The sequence below is a fragment of the Nothobranchius furzeri genome, chromosome 7 (assembly GCF_043380555.1).
Source record: "Nothobranchius furzeri strain GRZ-AD chromosome 7, NfurGRZ-RIMD1, whole genome shotgun sequence".
In the NCBI taxonomy this organism is placed as follows: Eukaryota; Metazoa; Chordata; class Actinopteri; order Cyprinodontiformes; family Nothobranchiidae; genus Nothobranchius; species Nothobranchius furzeri.
The window spans coordinates 63,179,937-63,207,350 of record NC_091747.1 but is presented as its reverse complement, the minus strand read 5'-3'; the positions used below and the strand labels follow the sequence as shown (position 1 = coordinate 63,207,350).

At 45.9% G+C, this 27,414-nt stretch overlaps 4 protein-coding genes across 6 annotated transcripts in view; 2 read left to right on the top strand and 2 right to left on the bottom strand.

The window, feature by feature from the left end:
- The first annotated feature begins 1,229 nt into the window (after positions 1 to 1,229).
- On the top strand, positions 1,230 to 4,460 carry LOC139070735 (uncharacterized). 2 transcript variants are annotated; one of them, XM_070553495.1, is made up of 4 exons: positions 1,230 to 1,294; positions 1,442 to 1,551; positions 2,965 to 4,257; positions 4,354 to 4,460. In XM_070553495.1, exons 3-4 carry the CDS (start codon positions 3,468 to 3,470, stop codon positions 4,389 to 4,391), a joined length of 828 nt encoding a protein of 275 aa, XP_070409596.1. In that variant the 5' UTR covers positions 1,230 to 1,294; positions 1,442 to 1,551; positions 2,965 to 3,467; the 3' UTR covers positions 4,392 to 4,460. The 2 variants fall into 2 exon arrangements, with proteins under 2 accessions (XP_070409596.1, XP_070409595.1); XM_070553494.1 differs by having other exon boundaries at positions 1,266 to 1,294; positions 1,439 to 1,551.
- Positions 4,461 to 4,658: 198 nt separating this feature from the next.
- Positions 4,659 to 24,486, bottom strand: chrnd (cholinergic receptor, nicotinic, delta (muscle)). Its single transcript, XM_054736144.2, has 12 exons — positions 24,362 to 24,486; positions 20,859 to 21,004; positions 20,680 to 20,724; positions 19,929 to 20,038; positions 18,274 to 18,429; positions 18,078 to 18,187; positions 17,296 to 17,496; positions 16,943 to 17,054; positions 16,499 to 16,613; positions 7,098 to 7,308; positions 6,802 to 6,920; positions 4,659 to 6,388 (listed from the first exon to the last, which is right to left on the bottom strand). Exons 1-12 carry the CDS (start codon positions 24,417 to 24,419, stop codon positions 6,206 to 6,208), a joined length of 1,566 nt encoding a protein of 521 aa, XP_054592119.2. The 5' UTR covers positions 24,420 to 24,486; the 3' UTR covers positions 4,659 to 6,205.
- Positions 7,303 to 10,591, top strand: LOC139061543 (uncharacterized). Its single transcript, XM_070553491.1, has 2 exons — positions 7,303 to 7,678; positions 7,957 to 10,591. Exon 2 carries the CDS (start codon positions 8,042 to 8,044, stop codon positions 10,358 to 10,360), a length of 2,319 nt encoding a protein of 772 aa, XP_070409592.1. The 5' UTR covers positions 7,303 to 7,678; positions 7,957 to 8,041; the 3' UTR covers positions 10,361 to 10,591.
- Positions 24,487 to 25,184: 698 nt separating the features above from the next.
- The window catches only part of cip2a (cellular inhibitor of PP2A), a 10,145-nt gene continuing 7,915 nt past the window's right edge, over positions 25,185 to 27,414 (bottom strand). For both annotated transcript variants that reach the window (XM_015942282.3, XM_054736143.2), the window contains exons 16-22: positions 27,239 to 27,313; positions 27,037 to 27,147; positions 26,373 to 26,569; positions 26,191 to 26,304; positions 26,026 to 26,108; positions 25,736 to 25,875; positions 25,185 to 25,481 (exon numbers count right to left, since the gene is read on the bottom strand). In XM_015942282.3, coding sequence (XP_015797768.3) covers positions 25,335 to 25,481; positions 25,736 to 25,875; positions 26,026 to 26,108; positions 26,191 to 26,304; positions 26,373 to 26,569; positions 27,037 to 27,147; positions 27,239 to 27,313 — 867 coding nt within the window. In that variant the 3' untranslated portion in view covers positions 25,185 to 25,334. The remainder of the gene's footprint in view (positions 25,482 to 25,735; positions 25,876 to 26,025; positions 26,109 to 26,190; positions 26,305 to 26,372; positions 26,570 to 27,036; positions 27,148 to 27,238; positions 27,314 to 27,414) is intronic.

Here is a 27,414-nt window from a genome sequence, read left to right as displayed (position 1 = left end):
ACCATTTTATATTAAACTTCCTTCTCTGTTCTGCCGTTTGGCTGCTGATAGCCTGATGATGATGGAATGGCTACCATCAAGTCTTTAGTGTCTTTGGCTGTGGAACCAGCTCCCAGCTTTAGTCCGTGAGGCAGACACCTTGTCTACTTTTAAGACTAGGCTTAAAACATTTTATGTGATAGAGCCTATGGTTAAAATCTGATGTTAGCCTAAATCTGGACAAGTGGGGGAGTAGAGGGAGGTGGAGTGTACAGTCGGTAAAGACGACTCTCCCTTGCCCTGCCTCCAACATGCCTCCATCTAAATAGGATAGGTTATCCAGAGTTATCTCTGTAGTTATGCTGCTATAGGCTTAGACTGCTGGAGGACACACTGACCACTTTCCACACTCTACTGCTTTCTTCTACAGTCTGCTCTTTAACTGTATTATTTTCTGCTGTTTCAGCTGTTAACTTTATTTTCTCTCTAAATGTTTTTCTCCCCAGAAGAAGCTACAACGATGTTCTGCTGAGCTGTGGTGGCCTCATGGAGGGGACCATCGACTAGCACACTGCTGCTAACCACTTAAACATTCTCCCTCTCCTGATAATAACTTTTTGCTTTCCTTGACGTTGGATGTGCTACTGCTAGTTTACCCGTTTAATTATAGATCCACTAGGATAAATACAATAAAGTTTATCTCTCACCAAATAGAATATTTACTAAGACATCACAATATAACTATAGACACATTACTTTGTCGTGTGTGTGTGTGTGTGTGTGTGTGTGTGTGTGTGTGTGTGTGTGTGTGTGTGTGTGTGTGTGTCCTGCCCAGTTAGTGTGTGTGTGTGTGTATGAGTGTATATGTGTGTGTATTATGTCCACTGTCGCTGCATGCTTGCTTAGTATGAGGATTGCTGTATAGACTCTGACACTAGTCAGTGACTTGATGCAATTTGCTGGGTTCCTTTAATAGGAAACATTATTTCTGATTGGCTTAATGAACTGACCTGAATTGGAATGTTTATTATGTGAAGTGCCTTGAGACGACTCTTGTCGTGATTTGGCGCTTTATAAATAAACTTGAATTGAATTGAATGGTCGCGTTGTGTTTTAGCCTGTGCAGCACTTTGGGCAGCTCCCATGCTGCGTTTTAAACGTGCTATACAAATAAACTATGGTATGGTATGAATTATACGAGTAGTTAGATTAAAGAAAAAAGAACAGAATCTGATGTTTGTCTTTTTTTTGTGTTCATGATTTTCTGACAGATTTAATGACTCAAAGGGACGTCCTGAAGCAGGAACACTCATCGGTAAGGAAACCCCCTGTGTGTGAACTTTATTTATGACGATTATTATGTTGATGTTCTCTTCATCCATGTTTTTATTTCTAATGAGCTTATAAAGCAGGAGCCTGACACCTCTCTCCTGACCAATCATCCGTCTGCTTTAACCAGCAGGTTTATTAGTTAACAGATCAGGAGTTAAAACCTGATGTTTCAGGATTATTTCTGAGGACTCGGTGACATCTGGTGTTCAACCTTCTGGTTTACGTTTAACCAGGATTATGGTGAGTTAAATGATCGTCCCAGTTCACCCAGTCTGATGCTGGTGAGTCCCAATGAATTTAGACGGATTTTAAAATTTTGCACCCATGGTAGTGATTTAGTTTTTTAATAACAGGAAATGAGATCATTAGACTGAATAAAAATATAAAAGCAAAAGAAAACAAAGATTTCTGCTTTATTCATTTGAGCTGAAATGTTCATGGAAACCATTGACATAAAAATATTGGACAATGGGTTCCCATAGACTCCAATAATAAGTTTTTGAGCTAAAATGGGAGGTGGCCACCACCGCCATTTTGACCGTGTCACAGGTTCCGTCAAGCCCAGACAATTCCACAAAAGGGAAGAGAGGTGGAGCTGAGGGTGGGGCTGTAAGGCTGGGATCAACTGACGACACCCGGTCGAACTAGCTACAAGCTAACCTGAAGCTAACCCAAAGCTAACACGGAGGTGGGAGCTAAGCTAACGGAGGTAGCAACCTAGCTACAACCGGAGTTAACTGTGCACAACACCAGAGCTTCTGAGTCAGAGATACGCCGGGCTGACCGCTGGGTAAAACCGGGTGGAACACAGAGGTCTCCCGAAAGCTGCTGAAAGCCGGCAGACGCACAGCAGACAGAGATGCGCCGAGCTGCGGGGAGGAGAGAACCGGGTAGAAAACATCGGTCTCCCGAGAGCTCCACAATCCGATAGTGGGAACCCAGCTCCACCAACATGTTATATTTCAACCCATTTTCTAAAATGCAGCATTATGTTAAATGCACTGGGTTTTACCCTATTACATTTAAATTTCATGGTTAAACAGTACATGTTAAAATCTAAGCTCAGCTCGGCAGTGACCTAAAATACATAAATATAATTTTACTTACCGAAAAAAATGAAGTGGAGACTCCTTGGACGTTCTATTAGTGCAATTAATGCCACAGCAAGTCATTTTGTCCAACAATTGCACAAAAATATCCAAACAAGAATACACACACAGAGAGACTCAAAATCCCGGAGCAGTTTCCAGGCCAGACCGAGGCTCTACTGAGGCCTTTCCACGGAGCTAGCTCTGTGGTCACGTGGGTCTGATGCTCATTAATTATACAGAATTTTAGGCTTTTAATACACCTAAACAGAAGAGTGAGAAAAAAATTCACCCCCCTCAGAGTTGTCATGAGTGTAAACTAGATCATTTAAACCTAAAACATGTTTTGGTACCAGGCTGTAAACATGTTTATTTCTGCTGTGAAATTGGTATTTTTAACATGGGAGTCAATGAGGATTTGCTCGCTTCTGACACCAGCCCCTAGTGGATGAGGGTGGAACTGCACATTTTGTCACATCCGCATTGGCCTCAGTTTTTCATCTGCATTGTGGGGGCTTGATGGAAACAGATTCTGGTTAAAAAAAATTCCACTTTTTGTTTTTAGCTCCAGATTCAGCTGTTAAAGAAGGTGATGAAAAAAATGAAGATGGCCTAATGATGAAGACCAGCCAGGATGAAAGCAGCACTGATTAGTGGAAACTGTTCGAGAGAGAGTCGTTGTTCATCCAGTTCCTCTAAAACCTCCAGAAGAATCCAGGAGGCTCCTCATGAGTACTTACTCATGAATACTTCCGGGTTGGCCTCAATTTTTGAGCTGCATTGTGGGGGCTTGGGCAGGATGCCGGTCAGACCTGGCAGGCCCAAACGTTTTGTGAGGGTCTGCTGGGAACGTCTGGCGGAGTCTCGTGTCAGAAGGAGCTTCAAATCCCACCTCCGACAGAACTTCCAAAACATTCTTGAGTCAGAAAAGGTTTAGAGTTAAGTCTGAACCCCCTCAGCTAAATAATCAACAAGGCTGACTACGGGTTCAGACTCAAGAATGGAATCTCAATCAGCAGCAGCTGACATGTAGCAGCAGTAGATCATCACTACAGTGTTTGTGCAGTAATGAAGCCCTCAGGACTCTCAGCTGTTGGTTTCCACGGTGGACTGGAGTCACACCTGCAGAGGAAACATACCTGCAGAGGAGTCACACCTACAGAGGAGTCACACCTGCAGAGGAAACACACCTGCAGAGGAGTCACACCTGCAGAGGAAACATACCTGCAGAGGAAACACACCTGCAGAGGAGTCACACCTGCAGAGGAAACATACCTGCAGAGGAAACACACCTGCAGAGGAGTCACACCTGCAGAGGAGTCACACCTGCAGAGGAAACACACCTGCAGAGGAAACACACCTGCAGAGGAGTCACACCTGCAGAGAAAACACACCTGCAGAGGAAACACACCTGCAGAGGAAACACACCTGCAGAGGAGTCACACCTGCAGAGGAGTCACACCTGCAGAGGAAACACACCTGCAGAGGAGTCACACCTGCAGAGGAAACACACCTGCAGAGGAGTCACACCTGCAGAGGAAACATACCTGCAGAGGAGTCACACCTACAGAGGAGTCACACCTGCAGAGGAGTCACACCTGCAGAGGAGTCACACCTGCAGAGGAGTCACACCTGCAGAGAAAACACACCTGCAGAGGAGTCACACCTGCAGAGAAAACACACCTGCAGAGGAAACACACCTGCAGAGGAAACACACCTGCAGAGGAGTCACACCTGCTGAGTTGTCACGCCTGCAGAGGAGTCACACCTGCAGAGGAAACATACCTGCAGAGGAGTCACACCTGCAGAGGAGTCACACTTGCAGAGGAAACACACCCGATGCTAAAAGTCTCTGCAGGTGTGTGAGCTTCACTCCAACACGTTACCATGAAGAAGCTGCTGACGGAGGATGTCTGGAAACAGGAAGTCACCTCCTCTCTTCTTCTCTCTACAGGTTTTAGGGGAAAGCATGGTGGGAGTGATGACCTTTGACCTGGAGATAAGATGAGCTGAGTCCTGATGATCTTGTCTGCAGAGTCCACCCAGATTCTGTAGGGCCATGTCAGCCATGTTGGAGTTCCATGGTAACTGAGCCCACCTGGATCTTCCTCTGAGGAAGACTCTGGATCTGATGCATAATTTCTAACTCATTTTAACCTTTAAACCCTTTTCAGTGTTTTCTAGAACCTGAGAGTTAAAGATAAAAGATTTCTGACAAAGAAAGTATAAAATAGTTCTAGATGCAACTTTGACTAAAAACAGGAAGGTGAATAGAAATATTTTATTTAGTAAAACTTGATGCTTGAGGAGCAAGTCTGAAAAAAGGCCTGTTAAGAGAAAAAACAACAAAATCAAAGAAACAAGAGCAGCTCGGTGACCGTTTCCTAATAAATGACTAAATTAAATGTTCTGAAAGAAAAGGAACCTTTTTTAAATACGTTTTTCCCTAAAGTGCAACGAAACATCAGGGCCACTCGGAATCACTCACAAGCCTAAAACCTGACGTCCCTCCTGGTTTACAGCTAGTGGCTGATCTCAGCAAGGGCGCCCCCCAGGGGTGGCAATCCCTAGAAAATTGCCCCCCCCAGGGGTGGCCAGTGTTAACAAATCATATTAATGTTCAGTCAGACCATATTTTGGTCTTGTTTATTAAAGACATAATTGTAAAACAAAATAGAATTACAATTAACGAGTAAAGAAATAATCAGAACTTAAAACAACACACGTTTCTGCTGCTCACCATTTAAAAAAAGTTTTTATCACCATAGTTTTTAACACAGAAACAGGTGAACAAACCTAAAAAATAAACATTTTTAAATTAAATGAGGGGTAACATTTTAAATAACTGACATGTTATTTTCTAAAATGTTTGTGTTTGTAAAGTTTAAGTTAAATGTTTGGATACATACTGTTATTTTAATAAATATAAAATAAGGCAGCACATCGCCACAGGCTTCAGTCTCCCAGCGTTACCACAAGGACCAATTTGGTGTGCCACCCCAAAAGTTTCTTTGGCCCCATCTGGCCACCCCATCAAAATTTTCTGGAGGCGCCCCTGGATCTCAGAGGTCAAACGGGGATTCCTGGAGTCCGAAAACACCTTTACAGCTGTTTACGTCACAGCGTTAATTCTAGCATTAATATGAAGTCATTCTGGTGTCTTCTTACATTTTCAACTAAATAAAGTCAATTTGTGAAACTGCTTTATTTCCTCGTAGAAACAATATGAGGCATAAATAACTAAATCAGTGTTCTTTAACCCAGCGAGTAAAAAATCTGACCCAAAAGCATTCAAATGTTCATAATAATGACGATGCATGGGTTTTCTATAAGACACTGTAGAAATGAAACCAACAGCCCCGTCTAAGCGTTGAAGAGTAAAGCAGCAGCACACAGATGAAGTTATGACTCATGACTTTAGGTTTGTGTGGGGTGTGAGTCGGCCAGGGCATGACATCAGCTTCAGGCGACAATCTAGAAAGTTTCACTGAAAACAACTTTTCTTGTTTCTCCTCTCATCCAAGAAGCTTCTTCAGTTCTAAACCAGACTCGAGTGATCTTGATGGTCCTTCAGTAACAACAACGGCCTCACCTGTGACCTTATAACCTCCTCCTACTCCCAACCCAAGCTTTAGGACCAAGGGAGCTTCTGGGGTGGGAGGCGAAACAGAAAAGTCCTGTTTTCATTTGTAGATTTTCACTTGAAGCTGATGTTGTAACTTGTGCCCGCATGCCTGAGAAAACACAGAACTGAGACCAGAAGCAGCAGAAATTATCCTGAAGAGCCGCTGCTGAGTGTGATTGTGTTACAGCAGCCGTGCGTTCTCGTCCGAGTAGTCGTGTGGGTCTCCTTTGAAGGGCAGGTGGGGGGGGTGGTTACAGATTCCCATGAGGAAGATGACGATGGTGCCTAAGGTCATCACCGGAGTGATGAGGAAGAAGCAGAGTCTGTCCACCGTCCGAGCGATGCCGCTCCAGTTGTCTTTCTCCTGTGAGGCAGAAGGTGGAATCGTTTCCATTATTGGAGTTTTAGACCAAGAGGTCTCCCGTCTCCCATCCTGTCTCCTGTCTCCCATCCTGTCTCCCGTCTCCCATCCTGTCTCCTGTCTCCCATCCTGTCTCCTGTCTCCCATCCTGTCTCCCGTCTCCCATCCTGTCTCCTGTCTCCCATCTTGTCTCCCGTCTCCCATCCTGTCTCCCGTCTCCCATTCTGTCTCCCGTCTCCCATCCTGTCTCCCGTCTCCCATCCTGTCTCCCGTCTCCCATCCTGTCTCCCGTCTCCCATTCTGTCTCCCGTCTCCCATCCTGTCTCCCGTCTCCCATCCTGTCTCCTGTCTCCCATCCTGTCTCCCGTCTCCCATCCTGTCTCCCATCTCGTCTCCCGTCTCCCATCCTGTCTCACCTCGTTGTAGTCGTTCTTGTTCCTCATGTGTTTGATGATGTAGTTCGCTCCATCTACAGCTGGTTTGATCTCTCCATACAGCTGCTCTGTCTCTCCATCTTCTTCCTTTGGTTTCACCACTTCTCACACACACACACACACACGCACACACACACACACACACGCACACACACACGCACGCACGCACACACGCACACACACACACCTGATCAAACTCAGCCCTTAATCCTGTTAAGAGCCACTTTAGCTAAATCCAGCAGGCTGAATGGAAGCGTTGGAAACACGCCGGGTCGTACCTGCAGCATGAGCGGTCCGTTTATTAAATCCGTGTCTTTCTGACTGCTTCTCAAACATCAGCTCGCTGCGGGACTTGATGCTGTAGTACTCCTCGGCCGTGGCAATGTAACCCACTGAACTGGATCGCCGTGGCAACGCGCCATCCATCATCGGCTCATCTTCAGCAGGATGGGACATTCGTAGGATCCGAGGTAACCGTTCCAGGAAGAACTGGACAGAAAAACGTCAGTGTTATGCCTTTTAGTTAAAAGTCAGTAGTTAGTGCATAATCTGATTAAGTTATGAAAGCAAGGTGATAAATAATTTCAAAGTTAAGAAATGTGTGATTCATGCTAAAAAAAACAGTTAAAATGTGTGGGTTTGAAATTTGCTCAGAGTGAGACATCGTTGTCACAAGCGATCTTTGTATTGTACGTGCGGAAATGAGAGCGAGTGAGCGCTCTTATCATTCACCTATCTTTGACGTTTTTTCTCCGCGAACGCTGTGAAAAGTGCTTCGGCAGTATTAAAACAGTGAATAAGTTCATGTACACGCTATAAGTGCCCTACACGCTTGTACCTTTAGGAAACGTTCGTCTTTGTAAGTATTAATGTGTTCAGAAATAACCTTTATATGTGTTTACATAGAGTGAACTGTGATGCTAATGTAATGTACGTGTTAAGCTAGGCTAATCTTTAAGTTCTTATTAAGATGTGTATTAGCTTGCGATTTATTTTCACTCTCAGTATGTTTCAGTTACAAATAAGAAATAGCAAGGAGAAGCCTTGAGAGAGATAAGGCTTAAAAGATCTTCAGTAAAATCAAGAAAAGCAAGCCTTGTGTGGAGATCTCATCTATTTTGTTCGCTGGCTGTCTAGCTTCACATGGTCACGTGTCGTGAGGGCAGCACAGTAAAAAGACGTCTACTCAGCGGTTCAAGCATACAGAGCTACTTTAAGCAACATGAGTTTACGCTCAGGAAGAAAATATCTAAAAGACTACGCTGCTGAAGAGCTAGACAAAGCGGCCGGTGAGGAACAGCAACGAGATGCCGCCACTCAACCAGCGACAATGCAGCAGCAGTCTCAGCCATTCGACACCAAGTCGCAGCAATCCAGAACATCGACAAGGCGGTCTCAACGGACATCCTCATCAACAGCTTCTGCAGCTACAAAGGCCTACGCCAAAGCTCAAGCAGCACGAGCTCAACTGGCCTTCGCTGAAAAGGAAGCCAATGCAATGAAACAGAGAGCTGAACTGGATGCCCATCTACATGTCCTCCAGTGCCAAAAAGCAATAGCCGCAGCTGAAGCAGAGGCCTCAGCCTATGAAGAAGCAGAGATTCAGAGCGGGGAGCCCTATGGAGAACTTTGTGAGGAAGTTGAGCCCATCAGTTCAGTGCACCGCACTAACGAATATGTTGAACAACAACGTGAGTTACTCTACCCAGACACTCAGCACGACCCAGCACAGCCTCCTAAAGGGAATGACAATGAAGTAGATGTACAAGACAGTACGCAAATAACTAATCCATTTATAACCAAACTTAACAACCGCTTACCTGAATCAAGTGAAACGCAACAGTTTGCAAAATACCTAATTCGCAAAGAGCTAGTTAGCACAGGTCTTTTACAATTTGATGACAAACCTGAAAACTATTGGGCATGGAAAGCTTCATTCATCAGCGTAACCAAAGACTTAAATCTGTCACCAAGAGAGGAATTAGACTTGCTAACAAAATGGTTGGGTCCAACATCATCCGAACAGGCTAAGCGGATTCGTGCTGTACACACCCTCAATCCTGCTGCAGGTGTAAAGATGATCTGGCAACGACTTGAAGAGTGCTACGGCTCACCTGAGGCTATTGAGGACGCACTCTTAAAAAAGGTAGAGGATTTTCCCAAACTCACAAATAAAGACGATGTTAAGCTGCAAGAACTTAGTGACATCTTATTAGAGCTACAGTGTGCTAAACAAGATGGTGCGCTCCCGGGACTTGCTTACCTGGACACAACTAGAGGAGTCAGGCAAATAGTGGATAAACTTCCTTTCAACCTACAGGAAAGGTGGACAACTGTAGGAACACAGTACAAGGAGACTCATAGTGTGTCATTTCCTCCTTTCCCAGTTTTCACACAATTTGTCCAACGGCAGGCGAAAATGAGGAATGACCCAAGCTTTGCTACGTCCAAGGCCAACACCCACGTCCCTTCTCCCACAGAAAAACTGAGGGCAGATAATCGTAAACCTACTGTGTCAGCACACAAAATGGTCATTACGGCAGAGCCAGACCAACATTATCTCAGTCCAAAGAAAATGGAGGAACCAGATCGCCAGTGCCCAATCCACAAAAAACCACATCCACTCAAAAAGTGTAAGCTTTTTAGAGACAAACCCATTGAAGAAAGACGAGCCTATCTCAAAGAGCATAACATCTGCTACAGATGCTGTGGGTCTGTCCAACACATTGCAAAAAACTGTAAAACAGTGGTTAAGTGTATCGAGTGTGACAGCCTTAAACACTTATCTGCAATGCATCCCGGTCTTACTCCTGCCCCTAAGAGTACTACACCAGGAAACAACGACAATGAAGAGCAAACTGAGAGCTCACCTTCAGTCGAGTCGAGGTGCACAGAAGTATGTGGCCAAGGTGATAGCCCACGTTCATGTTCTAAGATCAGTTTAGTCAAAGTGTATCCCACAGGCCAAAAAGAGAGAGCTGTAAAAATGTATGCAGTAATTGATGATCAGTCCAACAGGTCACTGACAAAGTCAGAGTTTTTCAGCCTTTTCAAAATCAATGCCCGACCCACACCATACACCTTAAAGACTTGCTCTGGCAGAGAACAAACCTCAGGTAGGAGAGCTGTAAACTTCTCCCTCGAGTCCTTGGATGGAGAAGTCAACATCCAGCTACCTCCTTTAATTGAATGTGACTCTGTGCCAGACAACAGATCTGAAATACCCTCCCCAGAGATTGCCCAGCATCACTCACATCTTCTTTCAGTTGCAGATAACATTCCACCTGTCGACCACCACGCCCCTATCCTTTTGCTCCTAGGAAGGGACGTCCTCAGGGTCCATAAGGTGCGTGAGCAAATCAACGGACCCAATGACGCACCGTACGCCCAAAGGCTAGACCTGGGTTGGGTTATTGTGGGGGAGGTGTGTCTAGGAAAAGCGCATAGTCAGTCAGAGGTCAATGTCTACAAAACACACACCTTAGATAATGGACGTGCCCAAACGCAATTCACGTTAAAGAGAATTACGGGGTCACTATGAATGCAACCTGCGTGACAGATGATTTAGGACACTCTGTGTTTGTTAGATCTGAGGGGGATAACAAACAAGCCATGTCTAACGACGACGAAGCATTCCTGACAATAATGGACAACGAAGTTTATCAAAACCAAGAGAACAGCTGGGTTGCACCTTTACCCTTTCGCTCACCAAGAAGGAGGCTGCCTGACAACAGAGAACAAGTTCTGGAACGCCTCTGCTCTCTCCGAAAGACTTTAGAGAAGAGACCAGAAATGAAAGATCACTACATCCAATTCATGCAAAAAATGTTGGACAACGATCAAGCCGAGCCTGCCCCGCCTCTGCCAGAAAATAAAGAACATTGGTATTTGCCTACATTTGGTGTATACCACCCACAGAAGCCACAACAAATACGAGTTGTGTTCGATTCAAGTGCAGAGTGTGACGGAATTTCGCTCAATCAAGTGCTTCTTGGCGGACCTGATTTGAACAACTCCCTGTTGGGAGTGCTGTTGCGCTTCCGCAAAGAGCCCATAGCCCTGACAGCTGACGTGCAGCAAATGTTCTACTGCTTCGTCGTACGAGAAGACCACAGAGATTATCTGCGTTATCTGTGGTATGAGGACAGTGACATTACAAAGAACATAGTCGAGTTTAGAATGAAGGTCCACGTGTTTGGAAACAGCCCGTCGCCCGCTGTGGCCATCTACTGCATGAGACAGGCAGCACAACAGGGTGAACGAGAATACGGATCCGACGCAAGACGTTTTGTTGAGCGCCAGTTTTATGTTGATGATGGGCTCACTTCAGTCGCCACGCCAGAGGAAGCAATCAACCTGCTCACAAGAATGCAAAACATGTTAGCAGAGTCTAACTTGCGCCTTCACAAAGTGGCATCAAACTGCAGTCAAGTCATGGAAGCTTTCCCTGTCGAGGACCGTGCAAAGGACCTGAAAGATTTAGACCTAGGAGTAGACCCTCTTCCAGTTCAGAGAAGCTTGGGACTCTGTTGGAACCTACAATCTGACAGCTTCACTTACCAGGTATCAAATGAGAGCAAACCATTCACACGGAGGGGAGTATTGTCGACAGTTAATAGCCTCTATGACCCTTTGGGATTTGCTGCTCCTATAATAATGCAGGGCAAAGCATTACTCAGAGAACTGTCATCTGATGGGAAAGACTGGGACACACTCTTACCCCCTGAGAAGCAGGAGAGGTGGGACTCATGGAAAGACTCTTTGAAAGCCCTTGAGAACCTCCAAATACCAAGGTGCTACAGCCCAGGTACGTTAAGCACAACAAAAGTGAAAGAACTATGCATTTTCTGCGACGCCTCCACTGTAGCTATAGGTGCAGTAGTCTATCTGCGTACAGTTGACAGTGAAGGGCAGTGTCATACTGGGTTTGTCATGGGGAAGTCTAAACTCGCGCCCCGCCCCGCACACACTGTACCACGCCTGGAACTGTGTGCTGCTGTGCTCGCGGTGGAAATGTTTGAGCTCATCAGAGACGAGTTAGACATTAAAATAGACAATGTGACATTTTATACAGACAGCAGGATTGTGTTGGGGTATATACACAACACCTCCAGACGATTCTACATGTATGTTGCCAACAGGGTTACGCGCATTAGAGCATCCACCCATCCGAGTCAATGGCGTTATGTACCAACCGAGTTAAATCCAGCTGACCAAGCCACTCGGTTCATTCCAGCAGCAGACCTGCAGAACAGTACCTGGTTCTCAGGCCCACACTTTCTGGACTCTGACACACACACAGAACCACACACTGGTCCTTTCACGCTCATCGAACCTGAAAAAGATAGAGAGATGCGTCCGGAAATAAAAGTAATGAAAACTACTGTATCAGAGCCACAGTTAGGTTCTGAGCGTTTCAAAAAGTACTCAAACTGGACCACACTTTGCAGAGTCATAGCCAGACTCATTCATGTAGTTACATCTTTCGCACAAAAGGCAAGTGGACGAAGGGGATGGAAAAGTTTCAGTGAGACACCAAATGTCCAAGAACTCACCCAAGCCAAAGTTGTCATCATTCGAGCTGTCCAACAAGAAGCTTACAAAGGGACACATGAAAACATTAAAGAAGGAAAGAAGGACAGTGGCCTATTTGATACACTCAAAAAGCTCAATCCTGTAGTGGACAAAGACAGTCTCTTACGAGTCGGTGGACGTCTTTCCGCTGCCGATCTCGCAGAAGATGAAAGGCACCCTTTGATTATCTCATCTACCAGCCACATCGCCATGCTAATTGTAACTCACTATCATGAACAAGTAGCTCATCAAGGAAGACACATAACTGAAGGAGCTATCCGTGGTGCTGGGTACTGGATAACTGGAGGGAAGCGGCTCGTGTCATCTGTCATCCATAAGTGTGTCACATGTTGCAAGTTGCGAGGTAAAATGCAGATCCAGAAAATGGCAGATTTGCCCGCAGACCGAGTCACCCCTGAACCACCCTTTACCACTGTAGGCCTAGATGTGTTTGGGCCATGGACAATTGTGACGCGTCGTACAAGAGGTGGTTGTTCCCAGAACAAACGTTGGGCTGTGTTATTCACATGCATGTCAACCAGGGCTGTGCATATCGAACTGATAGAGACTATGTCTGCTGATAGTTTTATCAATGCATTGAGAAGGCTTTTCTCTATTCGGGGTCCAGCCAAGTTTCTGCGCTCAGACAGAGGCACCAATTTTGTGGGCGCTTGTAAGGAATTAGGCCTAGACTCAGGAAACGGAGTAGTAGGAAAGTACCTGCGAGAGAAAGGGTGTGTTTGGACATTTAATCCCCCTCATGCATCTCACATGGGAGGCTCGTGGGAGCGCCTTATTGGGGTGTCCAGGCGCATTCTAGACGCCATGTTGTTAAGAACTGAACAAACACGTCTTACTCGTGATGTGTTGTGTACCTTCATGGCCGAGGTGATGGCAATTATGAATGCAAGGCCTCTTGTTCCCATATCCACTGACCCTGACAGTCCTGCAGTACTCACTCCAGCAATGCTACTAACGCAGAAGATGAGTGCTGTGTCTGCTCCGCTCGGGAACTTTTCATCAGGGCAGTTGTTTGGTAAACAGTGGAAACACGTTCAACACCTTGCTGATACCTTTTGGAAAAGGTGGAAATGAGAATATTTGTCCACCTTACAAGGTCGTGCAAAATGGACAGAGACTAGACCTGATGTCAGAGAAGGAGATGTGGTCCTGCTAAAGGACTCCCAAGCCAGCAGGAACGAATGGCCCATGGGACTAATAGTAAAAACATTCCCCAGCAGCGACAAGAAGGTCCGTAAGGTGGAAGTGCGGACTGTAAAAGATGGGACTGTAAAAATGTTTCTCAGACCAGTTTCAGAGATTGTTGTTTTGCTTTCAGAGACTGAATGAATATTCCTCAATGCTAAATGGTGTTTGAATATGTTGTATTGACATTTATAGTGATATGATGTGTTTATATCAAGCGGGGAGTGTTATGCCTTTTAGTTAAAAGTCAGTAGTTAGTGCATAATCTGATTAAGTTATGAAAGCAAGGTGATAAATAATTTCAAAGTTAAGAAATGTGTGATTCATGCTAAAAAAACAGTTAAAATGTGTGGGTTTGAAATTTGCTCAGAGTGAGACATCGTTGTCACAAGCGATCTTTGTATTGTACGTGCGGAAATGGGAGCGAGTGAGCGCTCTTATCATTCACCTATCTTTGACGTTTTTTCTCCGCGAACGCTGTGAAAAGTGCTTCGGCAGTATTAAAACAGTGAATAAGTTCATGTACACGCTATAAGTGCCCTACACGCTTGTACCTTTAGGAAACGTTCGTCTTTGTAAGTATTAATGTGTTCAGAAATAACCTTTATATGTGTTTACATAGAGTGAACTGTGATGCTAATGTAATGTACGTGTTAAGCTAGGCTAATCTTTAAGTTCTTATTAAGATGTGTATTAGCTAGCGATTTATTTTCACTCTCAGTATGTTTCAGTTACAAATAAGAAATAGCAAGGAGAAGCCTTGAGAGAGATAAGGCTTAAAAGATCTTCAGTAAAATCAAGAAAAGCAAGCCTTGTGTGGAGATCTCATCTATTTTGTTCGCTGGCTGTCTAGCTTCACATGGTCACGTGTCGTGAGGGCAGCACAGTCAGAGTTAAAGAGTTTCCGTAAAAGTTGTTGTAGATCGCCTCCTAAACGGCCGCTGGTATTTCAACGATCACTATGAATAATAGTGACATCGTGATGGCTGCAAACAGCTGGGAAGTGTGGGATCTTTCTGCAGCTTTGGACACCGTTGATCATCTTAACTGACAGACATGTGGGCCATTCCCATCTGTACCGGGTCGGCCCGGGCCGGGTAGCGTAGGTTGTTTACATATTTGGGTGGCCTGGTATTTTTCCGGGCCAACCAAGGCTCATTCTCGGCCCTCTTCCCGAGGGGGTCTGCTTCAGGCCGACCAGGGCCAACACGCCCACTGCTGACAGCAAATTCACACCTTCCATTAGAGCAAGCCTCTGATTGGTGGGTAGAATCAGCCCACATGGGCTTAAGACAAGGATGTGTGGAATCAACCGGGCCAGGCTGGGGCCGACTGGGGCTGCCCGGGCCGACCCGGTACAGATGGGAATGGCCCATTGGTGACTTGGTGGGGACCTCTGGAACTGTCTGAGTGGAACTCTTTCTAACAGAAGTTACAGTGTCTGTTTAAATCAAATCTCTTCTGTGGGGTACCCCAAGGCTCTGTTTTGGGTCCACTCCTGGTTTTGCTGTATGAGCACAGATAAATAACTTCTAGTGTCTCCTACCACCTATATGCAGAAGACATTCAGCTGTACTCCTCCTTCAAGGATTCTGAGTTTTATAAACTGCAACACTTGAGTACCTATCAGATGTTACTAACCGACTAGACAATAACTGAAATCTGACTCTGCAGCGGGGATCAAGTCAGCACTGAAGATGCTCCTGGCCAAAGAATTTGACTTCCTCGAGAAGGAGTTATGAGCTGTGAACATCACAGTGCTTTGCTCCGAGTTAGACCAGGTCATAGTGAGTGTTGACGATATCGAGGGTGTTCGGGTGAGGTCGTCACCCTGCCGAGTACTGTGGGTGAGTTGAAGACAGAGTTAATGGAGATGAAGGCGAAATGCGAGGATATAGCTCAACCACAGCAGTCTTTCAGATGCTAACAGAGATGCTACAGCCTGGAACAGAGCTACAGGTGGATCATTCACATCACACACCTGGGCAGTAGGGCACAGGTTGTTGTGGCTGAATTACATTATGAACAAGACTTTACTACATTGAGCTGTTTGGTTTGACAGCGCCTCAGTCTCCATCCTCCAAGACTTTACTGCAAGTGGGACCAAGGCTCTGGCAACGTTCATGGGCCTGAAGAGGCTTCTTTGGAACCGGCAGAGGGTTCTCCGAGAAACCTCTTTCAGGAATGACTTGTTATACCCTTTCCATGGGTAACAAGTCATTCCTGAAAGATGACTTGGAGAATGACAACTTGATGTTTTGTGTGTGTGTGTGTGTATGTGTGTGTGTGTGTGTGTGCGTGCGTGTGTGTGTGTGTATGTGTGTTTTGTGCGTGTGTATGTGTGTCTGTGTGCATGTGTGTGTGTGTGTGCGTGCGTGTGTGTGTATGTGTGTTTTGTGCGTGTGTATGTGTGTCTGTGTGCATGTGTGTGTCTGTGTGCATGTGTGTGTGTGTGTGCATGTGTGTGTGTGCGTGTGTGTGTGCGTGCGTGTATGTGTGTGTGTGCGTGTGCGTGTGTGTGTGTAAGCATGTGTGTGCGTGTGTGTTTGTGCGTGCGTGTGTGTGTGTGTGTGTGTGCGTGCGTGTGTGTGCGTGTACATGTGTTTTGTGTGTGCGTGCGTGTGTGTGTGTGTGTGTGTGTGTGTGCGTGCGTGTATGTGTGTGTGTGTGTGCGTGTGTGTGTGCGTGTGCGTGTGCGTGTGTGTGTGTGTGTGTGCGTGTGCGTGTGTGTGTGCGTGCGTGTATGTGTGTGTGTGCGTGTGCGTGTGTGTGTGTAAGCATGTGTGTGCGTGTGTGTTTGTGCGTGCGTGTACATGTGTTTTGTGTGTGCGTGCGTGTGTGTGTGTGTGTGTGCGTGTGTGTGTGCGTGTGTGTGTGTGTGTGTGTGTGTGCGTGTTACCCTCTTGGTCCAGTCAGTCATGACGTGTGTGCTCGGTGTCCTGAAGTGAAGGTTGAGGACGATGACACAGTTCAACACGACCACGGTGACGAGCACCATGATGAACATCAGATACCTGAGAACAGGTGAAATAAACATCTGCTTCCAGAAGCTTCTGTTTCAGGAACAAAACATCTACAGCAAATAAACAAGACGGTTCGAGGATCAGCTCTGGTTCACGTTGAGAAACCTCTGGCTCATCCCTTGAGTTAGGACCGTTTATGAGCCTGAATGACTCGGAGGTCAAAGGTCAAGATTCATGGAAGTTAAAAGGCTTAACAAACAAAAGAAGATCTAAAACAGAGAAAAAAATTAAAGTCCAAAGAACCGCTCTGAAGGACCTTCAGTAGATCTGAAGAAACGTTTCTGATGACTTTTAAACGTATTAGAGACAACGTGGCCTACTTGACTATGAGTGGAACGGACATGGACGTCTCCGGGAGCCTCTGGGAGATCAGCAGCAGGAAGACGGACTGGGCCAGCAGCACAGAGATGGACAACGTCATCTTCTCACCACCTAAACACAAACCCTGCATGCTTAAAGAGGTCAGTGACCTTCTGGGTGGAGTCCGCCTCCTCCTATCCTAAAGATAAACATATATGTGGGTTTGATGATCTGCTAGGGTCAGTTTACTCCAGATGACCTTCACAAGAACAGTTTTCTAACGAGAACAACCTTCAGAGAAGAGACAGAAACCAGAGTTTTGCGATGTGGCTGAAACCCGTCTGAAGCATGATGGAGGTGAGCGGTGACTGACTGTCAGCTGGTAGGTAGTAGACCAGCGAGGCCATGAAGGAGATGAGCACACAGGGGATGATGATGTTGACGATGTAGAAGAGAGGTTTGCGTTTGATGACCAGGTAGAAGGTGATGTCCTGGTGCTTGTTGCTCTCCATGGGAATGTGCTTGTAGATGTTCTTCTTGGCCGGTCGGTGGATGATCTCCCACTCGCCGTTCTCTGTCAGCAAAGAGTTTCAGTTAGATTTTAATCCAGAATAAACGGGATTATCCTGGCTCATCCCTTTAGGTATGCTGCTGTAGGACAGCTGCTGCTGCCTCTAATGTTTTAGATGTTTTCAAAGGTCCTTCTGGATTTTCTGGCTGTGAAAATCAAACTGCTGTTTTCATCTGATCTGAAATCAAAAGTTTTATTATTTTTTTAATAAATCAAAGTAAAAATAGTGAAAACATCTGCTAATCAACCAGGGAGCTCAGCTTCAGCTCCAAACGACCTAAACGCAGGAACATGTTAGTTATTCTGATCGAACGAAGAACGAGTCTCCAGCTCCACAGAAGATGTTTGATTCAAGCTGAGATGGGACCGCTCAGCACCCAGAACTCTTGCTCGTGTTCTGTTTAGAAACTCTGAGCGTTTCCAGATGGTTCCTGAACAGACAGGTGATCTCAGTGGTCCCGTCAGGTGCCACCGTCTCCTCACAGCGGGATTACTGAACGTCCCCGTCCGGGTCTGGACCGCTTCTCCCTCTGTTGTCCTCTCTGGGCTCTAAACCCTTGAAGAGTTAAAGGTGAGCCCGTTACCTGTGAAGCTCTCCGGGTCGATGACGATCCACTCCACCGTGTGATTGTGTGTTCCGTTCCCATCTTGCTTCAGCATCATCTTGATCTCTTTAGCGTTGTAGGTCAGAGAGCTGCAGGGAGCGACACGAGGATCAAGACGACAGATTCCCCGCAGAAACACCAACGCGGGTGCAGGAGATCAGAGATTTTCACTGACGTGAATTTGAGCGTGCAGTTCTGCCAGTCGAAGGGGAAGAAGTTCACGTTGATGGAGCAGGAGGAGCGGAAGATGGCAGGAGGTAACCAGTAGCAGAGCCCAGCAGCATCCACCAGAACATTACAGTAGTAGGCCACCTCGAACTGGGCGTCGTTGCTGGGGAGGGGGGCAGAGATTACAGTCAGAGCAACCTAATCTGGATTGAACCACATGTTTTTTGTTTGTTTGTTTCAAAGCCGAGTGGAGTAAAACCAGACGTGACTTGATGCGCCACCTTTAGTATAGATTCACTTTCTTTGTGCCGCTCGGCTAATTAATCCAGATTGAAAACATGTCAGAGTTAGACGTCATCAGCTGTCTCATAATCTGCACAGTTCATCACTTAAACTGTGATTACGTTTAAAAAAATAACCGTAAAATTTTTATCCCGGTTCAGTTAACTCGTTCACCGCCATCGACGACTAAGGTCGTCATTTATGTTTTTACTGTGTGGGCGTCGGACGAGCCCCCGCACGGCGAGAACAAACATCTCAGCCCTGAAGCTGATCTTCATCCTCGTACGTCACACGTCACGTGATCAGGAAGCAGAACATCCATATGTTAGGAGATCGTTTTGGGCCGCTGCTGTAAAAAAAGTGAGGCGCGAACCAGAAAAGCTTCTGCCGATCACAATTCAACAACGGATTATGAAAGAACGGATAACGCTCGAAACGCGCGGATTCTTCCTGATATAAGAGGTGAGTCTCTGCTTTGTTTTGGTTGTTCTGGCGTCGACATCATCCTAGCGCGCAACGTTCTGTCACTCTTAAAAAAACAGTAAAAATGGTGAGAAACGCTGGCAGCGAATGAGTTAAAATCTTTTAAACATCTTTAAAGAGCAAGTCACCCCTACCAGATTCTTACTCAACTCCCACTTCCTGTTTGAAAAATGCAACAAATGCTGTTGTCTAGCAGACCCAGAGGGCGGAGCCGCTAACAAATACACACACACACAGGCTCACAGCGACATTGTGACATCATATGGGCTGCATGGTGGCGCAATTGTTAGCATTGTTGCCTCGCAGCACGAAGGTTGCAGGTTCGAAACTCGGCTGCGGCCTTTCTGCGTGGAGTTGCGTGTTCTCCCCGTGCATGCGTGGGTTTCCTCCGGGTACTCCGGTTTCCCCCACAATCACAACACGCCCTATAGGTTATAAACTGTAAGTCGCTTTGGATAAAAGCGTCTGCTAAATAAATAAACATAAACATCATATGGTACCAGCTAACGTTCTAGGGTACCTCTTAGCCAATAGCGATGGCAGATTTAAATTCAACTGCAGTGCAGAGTTTTTACCTGACAACGGCACAACACTGACAGTTTTAGGCAGAACGTTTAAACTTTCACTAAAATGCACTAAAGTGCAAAACTGTTGACTACACGTGTCTGCAGCACGATTAGACACACATTTATACAGTTTATCAGACAAAATAAAGTAGATCTGGGGGTGACTTGCTCTTTAAAGTTTGGTTTTTGGTTCTTTTTACTCTGACCTGAGAACGTTCTATGTTCTAAGTGTTTAAGGGTGTGCAGAATCTCAGACTGGACCCGACCCAGACGGGACCTTTAATCACCAGTTTACACAAAAATCATATAAAAACAAATAAAAGCTTCTGACTTGTTTTCCAGAACGATCTCTGGCAGCCACACCATGCTGGACGGCAGACGAAGCATCTGGATGCCGTCGAACTCCGATGCGTTCCACGAGAGCCTGTAGTCAGTCCATGTCTGTCTCACACACACACACACACACACACGCACACACAAATACACACACACAAACACACACGCACGCACACACAAATACACACACACACACACACACGCACGCACGCACGCACACACAAATACACACACACAAACACACACACACACACACACGCACGCACGCACACACAAATACACACACACACACACGCGCGCACACACACACGCACGCACGCACGCACACACACACACACAAATACACACACACAAACACACACACACACACACACGCACGCACGCACACACAAATACACACACACAAACACACACACGCGCGCGCACACACACACACACACGCACGCACGCACACACAAATACACAAACACACACACACACACACACATGCGTGCGCACACACACACGCACGCACGCACACACAAATACACACACACAAATACACACACACACACACGCACGCGCGCACACACACACGCACACACACACACACACAGGTACACACACACACATACACACACACACACACACGTATGCACACACACACACACACACACACACACACACACACACACACACACACACACACAGGTAACATAAACTAGTGTGTTTTTAACAGAAACCTACCAAAGAGAACGTGTACGTACGTGTTCTATCCACACATTTGTCAGCAGCGTCTCGTCTACTTCTTTCTGTTGAAAATAAAAGAAGAATATCTTTTTTAAAGAAGTAAACATTCAGTCGACTTTAGAGGTCGCTCCGTTGGGTTTTCTGTAACTAAACACAACCCTGGGTTTGTTCTTGAATCTGAAAGAGGACGATTCACCAGAGAGATGAGGTTGGAGAGCGTCAGAGCCAGAGACACCTCCACAACGTCCTGCTGCCGCTGCACGGGCCTCAGCTCCTTGTTGTATCCTTTCTCCTTGAACAGGTAGCTGATGAGACGCTCCTCCTCGTTCCTGCACAAACACTCTGGCACAAGAGCGGCTTCAGTCAACACTCACCTCTATCATCTCTCATTGGTGGCTTTGATTTCAGTCTGCAGGGCAGCCTCCTTTTTACCACAAAACACCACAAGTACCACTACATACCACAGAGTACCACAAAACACCACAGAGTACCACTAAATACCACAGAGTACCACAAAACACCACAGAGTACCACTAAATACCACAGAGAACAACCAAATACCACAGAGTACCACTAAATACCACAGAGTACCACAAAACACCACAGAGTACCACTAAATACCACAGAGAACAACCAAATACCACAGAGTTCCACTAAATACAACAGAGTACCACAAAACACCACAGAGTACCACAAAACACCACAGAGTACCACTAAATACCACAGAGTACCACTAAACACCACAGAGTTCTACTAAATACCACAGAGTAGCACTAAATACCACAGAGTACCACAAAACACCACAGAGTACCACTAAATACCACAGAGAACAACCAAATACCACAGAGTACCACTAAATACCACAGAGTACCACAAAACACCACAGAGTACCACTAAATACCACAGAGTACCACTAAACACCACAGAGTTCTACTAAATACCACAGAGTACCACTAAATACCACAGAGTACCACAAAACACCACAGAGTACCACTAAATACCACAGAGAACAACCAAATACCACAGAGTACCACTAAATACCACAGAGTACCACAAAACACCACAGAGTACCACAAAACACCACAGAGTACCACTAAATACCACAGAGTACCACTAAACACCACAGAGTTCTACTAAATACCACAGAGTAGCACAAAATACCACAGAGTACCACTAAATACCACAGAGTACCACTAAATACAACAAAGTACAACCAAATACCACAGAGTACCACGAAATATAACTAAGTACCACACAATACCACAGAGTACCACTAAATACCACTAAGTACAACTAAATACCACTAAGTACAACTAAATACCACTAAGTACAACTAAATACCAAAGAGTACAACAAAATAGCTCAAGTACCACAAAATACAATGGAGAACCACTAAATACCACAAGTACCACAAAATACTACTGAGTACAACCAAATACCACAGAGTACCACTAAATATCACAGAGTACCACAAAAAACCACAAGTACCACAAAATAACACAAAGTACCACAGAGTACCACTAAATAACACAGGAACAGCAAAATACCACAGAGTACCACTAAGTACCACAGAGTACCACAAAATATCACAAGTACCACAAAATACAACAGAGTACAACCAAACACCACAGAGTACCACTAAATACCACAAAGTACAACCAAATACCACAGAGTACCACGAAATATAACTAAGTACCACATATTACCACAGAGTACCACAAAATACCACAGAGGACCACTGAATACCACAGAGTACCACTAAATACCACTAAGTACAACTAAATACCACTAAGTACAACTAAATACCAAAGAGTACAACAAAATAGCTCAAGTACCACAAAATACAATGGAGAACCACTAAATACCACAAGTACCACAAAATACTACTGAGTACAACCAAATACCACAGAGTACCACTAAATATCACAGAGTACCACAAAAAACCACAAGTACCACAAAATAACACAGAGTACCACTAAGTACCACAGAGTACCACTAAATAACACAGGAACAGCAAAATACCACAGAGTACCACTAAGTACCACAGAGTACCACAAAATATCACAAGTACCACAAAATACAACAGAGTACAACCAAACACCACAGAGTACCACTAAATACCACAAAGTACAACCAAATACAACAAAGTACAACCAAATACCACAGAGTACCACGAAATATAACTAAGTACCACATAATACCACAGAGTACCACAAAATACCACAGAGGACCACTGAATACCACAGAGTACCACTAAATACCACTAACTACAACTAAATACCAAAGAGTACAACAAAATAGCTCAAGTACCACAAAATACAATGGAGAACCACTAAATACCACAAAATACTACTGAGTACAACCAAATACCACAGAGTACCACTAAATATCACAGAGTACCACAAAAACCACAAGTACCACAAAATAACACAGAGTACCCCTAAGTACCACAGAGTACCACTAAATAACACAGAAACAGCTAAATACCACAGAGTACCACTAAGTACCACAGAGTACCACAAAATATCACAGAGGACCACTGAATACCACAGAGTACCACTAAATACCACCAAGTACAACTAGATACCACTAAGTACAACTAAATACCAAAGAGTACAACAAAATAGCTCAAGTACCACAAAATACAATGGAGAACCACTAAATACCACAAGTACCACAAAATACTACTGAGTACAACCAAATACCACAGAGTACCACAAAAAACCACAAGTACCACAAAATAACACAGAGTACCACTAAGTACCACAGAGTACCACTAAATAACACAGGAACAGCAAAATACCACAGAGTACCAAAAAATATCACAAGTACCACAAAATACAACAGAGTACAACCAAACACCACAGAGTACCACTAAATACCACAAAGTACCACAAAATACCAGAGTACCACTAAATAAACACACACACACACAGAGATAGAAACAGAGTGAGTGTGTGTGTGTGTGTGTGCGCGTGCGTGTGTGTGTGTGTGTGTGTGTGTGTGTGCTCGTGTTTCGGTGAACAGCTGTTCTACAGATCAGATTCTGAGTTCTTCTGCAGCTCGAACACAAACTCCTGATTCACCGTTTTGTTCCTCATGAAGCAGCGTAACTCATCTATTAACCCGTTCTGAAACACAAAGTTAGTTTGACTATTTAATTAAAACTTAATGATTATTTTAGACGCGGAGACGTTCTTCTGTATGGAACCCTGGAGTACAACACTAGTACTGCTGTAGTAGAAGTACACGATAAAATATCAAAGTTTATTTCATGAGTGTTGTTTTAACAAATCGTTTCTTTTTATTAAATCTGTGATTTCCAAATATTGGTTTATTATCTAATATTATTACTATTACTTTGGTTTTGGGGGTTAATGTTAAGACAGAAAAAATGTTTTTTTTTAAGAATAAATTTGGTGCAATAAGCTTTTTAACCTAATATGTTTAACGTAATAAAAATAAAATTACGTAAGATTATGTTCATCAAATGTTTCCATATTTTATTGATTTATGTATCTGATTTGTTTTCCAGCTTCGTCGAGAGGAAAGGACTGGATTGTGCTGTTCTTGTTTACATAGAAGAGGATTATGTTTATAACCGTGAGCCGGAGCACGGGCAGGTTCTAGACATCTTCATGTCACAAACAAAAAACACGTTTACAAAGTTTTGGTTCGAATCGAAGCTTCTGGACTCACCGGTTGAGAAGAGCGAGAGCAGAAGAACGGAGACCAAAGCGGAGCGTCGGAGCTCCATGACCGCCTGGCAGGAAAAACCCGAGGCCTTTCTCCTCCGACCTTCAGGCTGAGTGACGAGGAGCAGCTGCAGAAGCAGACAGAGGAGAAAATAGAAACGGGAGCAGCCGCTCTCCTCCTCCTCCTCAGGTCAGTGAACTGTGAACATTTCCGGTCAGGATGGGAAGCAAACAGATCCAGAACGCCACCTGGACCTGCCTCTCCACAGAAACACTTCCCGGATCCTCCTGGGGAATCCCATGACGTTCTGCAGCCCAAGAGGATCTAGGGTCCCTCCAGTGACCTCCAGCTCTGCTGTGGGTCTCCAGAACTGATCCTGATCCACCTGAGTCGACTCCTGGAGCAGCTGTTCTGCTCCCAGCCCTTCCAGGATGATAGAGCTCCTCCTATCTGGAAGGTAAAACCCAAGAACATGGGTGGCGGTGGAACAGAGAAGCATCAGAACATCCAGAGGGTTGTCTTCCGGCCCCTTCCTTACTGCAGACTGATCCGGTGGTCCATCTCTCCTCCAACAGAACCACATGATCCTCAGAAGCAGAGATGAAACCCTGAGGATCCTAAACCTGGCAGAACCGCCCATGACCGGATCGGAGATCTCCAGCCGCACCCAGACGCCACCTCCTGGTCTCTGAAGGTCGGGTCTTTGTTCGTTTATTGAATATTTATATAATGAAACTTTTGTTTTTGGACTTTAGACCATCTGCTTCAGAGCCGCCCTCACCTGAGCGGCTGAAGACAAGAGAGCGTTCACACGTTCACGCTGGACTGAAGGATCCAGAATGACAACATTTATTCACTCAACAATAAAAACCTTTCACACACTTAAAGTACAGCTTCTGCTGGATAACACGAGTCTCATTAGAAGAGTTCTAAAGTCCATCTCGAGCCTCTCCTCGTGCCGGTGGCGCCGAGCTCCTCAGAGCGACAGGTTGACGTCGCTCTTGACCTTCCCGCTGCTGAGGCTGTGGATCATGGCGATCATGGCGGAGTGCTTGTTCAGCTCCTCTTCCTTCTGCTTCAACTTGGTCTCCAGCTGACTCTTCTGCAGCTCCAGAGAGGACGCCTGCAGCAGAGACGACAGCTCGTCATGTCAACATCAAAGCTAACCACGCACCAGATTAGAAGTCTGAATCAATCCCAGCATGCACCTGGGCCTCTGCCAGGACAGACCCTGGAGGTCACGCATGAGGTTTCAAAATAAAAGCCTCATTTCCTGTTCTACAGATTAGTTCTGTTACGAAGCCAGACGTTCACCAGAAGACGCTGACACCCGTCTTTTATCCGTTTCCTGTTCAGACACCTGATCCTGTTCCTTACCTTGATGCTGGCGTCCTTCCGCGCCTGTTCGGTTTTGTTCAGCTCCTTCCTTAAAACGTCCACCGTCTCCTCCAGATCTTTCTTTTCTTGGTCTTTTTCCTCCAGTTTCTCGTCTTTAGCTCGGAGTTGAGCGAGCAGACCTGACAGGAAACGAGCACAGACCCTCAGAACTAAGACCTGCTCCCTCCACCCACACCGTTGCTGACCCTGTCTGATGACCTGTCTCTGGTGCTTCTGCAGAAGCTTAAAGAACATTAAACCTCACTGTGAGCGGCGCTTTTAAATCAGACCTGTGATGTCATCGTTCTTCTTCTGCACGTCTGACTGGAGGGACCGGACCTCCTGCTCCCTCTCCTCCAGCACCGAGGCGATCCTGAAAGACAAACGGAAAAATCCAAGTTTCCTTCATGCTGAGTGAACTGGGAAGAGGCTTTTCCTGCAGGTGTGATGCTCACCTGTCCTGCTGCTGCTGGAGAACTTCCTGGTTCTTCCTCAGAGCTTCGTTCTGTTTGCAGAGCGAGACGTGAGCCGTCTGCAGCTCCTTCAGCAGACTGTCCGTCTCATTAAACCTAAAAAAACAAACTCATCTGAATTCTTCCTGTTACTTTAGAAACATCCAACAAAGTCTGCCTCTGACCTGTTGAGCAAGGCGTTGTAGGCTCCTTTGAGGGCCTGGTGCTCTTCAGAGTCCCGCTGCAGCCTGGCGTTGTGCTGCAGCAGCTCCTCCATGTCGGCTCTGGATCGCTCCACCTCCAGAACCTGGCTGCTCAGCTCGCCCTGCAGGTCCTCGCGGCGCCGCTCGGCGTCCTTCAGCAGAGACGCCAGCTTCCGGGCCTGAAGGCACAAACCAGCGAGGTCAAAGGTCGCCGAACATCAAAACGCTGCGACTCAAGAGAGGAATCCCAGACGGATCCTGGCTTTAAGTTACCACAAACTGCTGGATTCAGTTTTATTTGCCGCAGCTCTTCCAGATCCCAGAAACATAAACAGCGTTTAACCTTTGACCTTTGGTCCCTCCTTTCAAAGGTTAACTGAACTCATGCCGTTGATGTAAAGGCTGAGAATAATCTCAGATTCAGAGATTATGTTGTTCGTGTAGCAAAAAACCCTTAAATCAGATTTTAAATGACGAGTAAAACTTTATTCGTGTTCGTGTGGAACTCTGGAACGGTTTCAGGCGGCGTGGCCTCCGTGGGCGTCGCCCCCGTGGGCGTGGCCTCCGTGGGCGTCGCCCCCGTGGGCGTGGCCTCCGTGGGTGTCGCCTCCGTGGGGGATGTGGGGGTTTCAACGCGCCCGCTTACCTCGGCCTCAGCCTGAGCTCGCTGTAATCGGTACTGAGCGATGAGCCGGTCGGCCTGAGCCAGCGCCAGAGCCTTGGCCTCCAGCAGGTCCTGGAGACGGCTCTCCTTCGACTGAGGATGAAAACAAGTCCCGTCACATCGGACGAACCAGTAAAAGCACACAAACATTCATGTTTAAGCGTGTCTGTGGGTGTGAACGAACCACGAAAGCAGCCAGTTTCTGTTCATAAACATCGATGAGCTCAGACACGCGCGAGTCCTTCGCCGGATCCTGCAGCTGCACACAGAAGGAAACGGGAAGACAGCTTTAAACACTTTCACCTCGGTTCCTGGACGTTTGCGGCGTGAAGCCTCGGTGACGTCATTTAATTTTCTTAT

What these genes read in the sequence shown, in the direction of transcription:
- LOC139061543 (XM_070553491.1), top strand. Translation starts at nt 8,042, where the DNA reads ATGAGTTTACGCTCAGGAAGAAAATATCTAAAAGACTACGCTGCTGAA.
- chrnd (XM_054736144.2), bottom strand. Translation starts at nt 24,419, where the DNA reads ATGGAGCTCCGACGCTCCGCTTTGGTCTCCGTTCTTCTGCTCTCGCTC. An exon ending in TCTCCAACCTCATCTCTCTG is followed by an intron (nt 20,725 to 20,858) that starts GTGAATCGTCCT and finishes TATTTTCAACAG; the next exon opens with AAAGAAGTAGACGAGACGCT. An exon ending in CGACCCGGAGAGCTTCACAG is followed by an intron (nt 17,497 to 18,077) that starts GTAACGGGCTCA and finishes CTTTGCTGACAG; the next exon opens with AGAACGGCGAGTGGGAGATC.
- LOC139070735 (XM_070553495.1), top strand. Translation starts at nt 3,468, where the DNA reads ATGAAGCCCTCAGGACTCTCAGCTGTTGGTTTCCACGGTGGACTGGAG. An exon ending in GATGCTAAAAGTCTCTGCAG is followed by an intron (nt 4,258 to 4,353) that starts GTGTGTGAGCTT and finishes TTCTCTCTACAG; the next exon opens with GTTTTAGGGGAAAGCATGGT.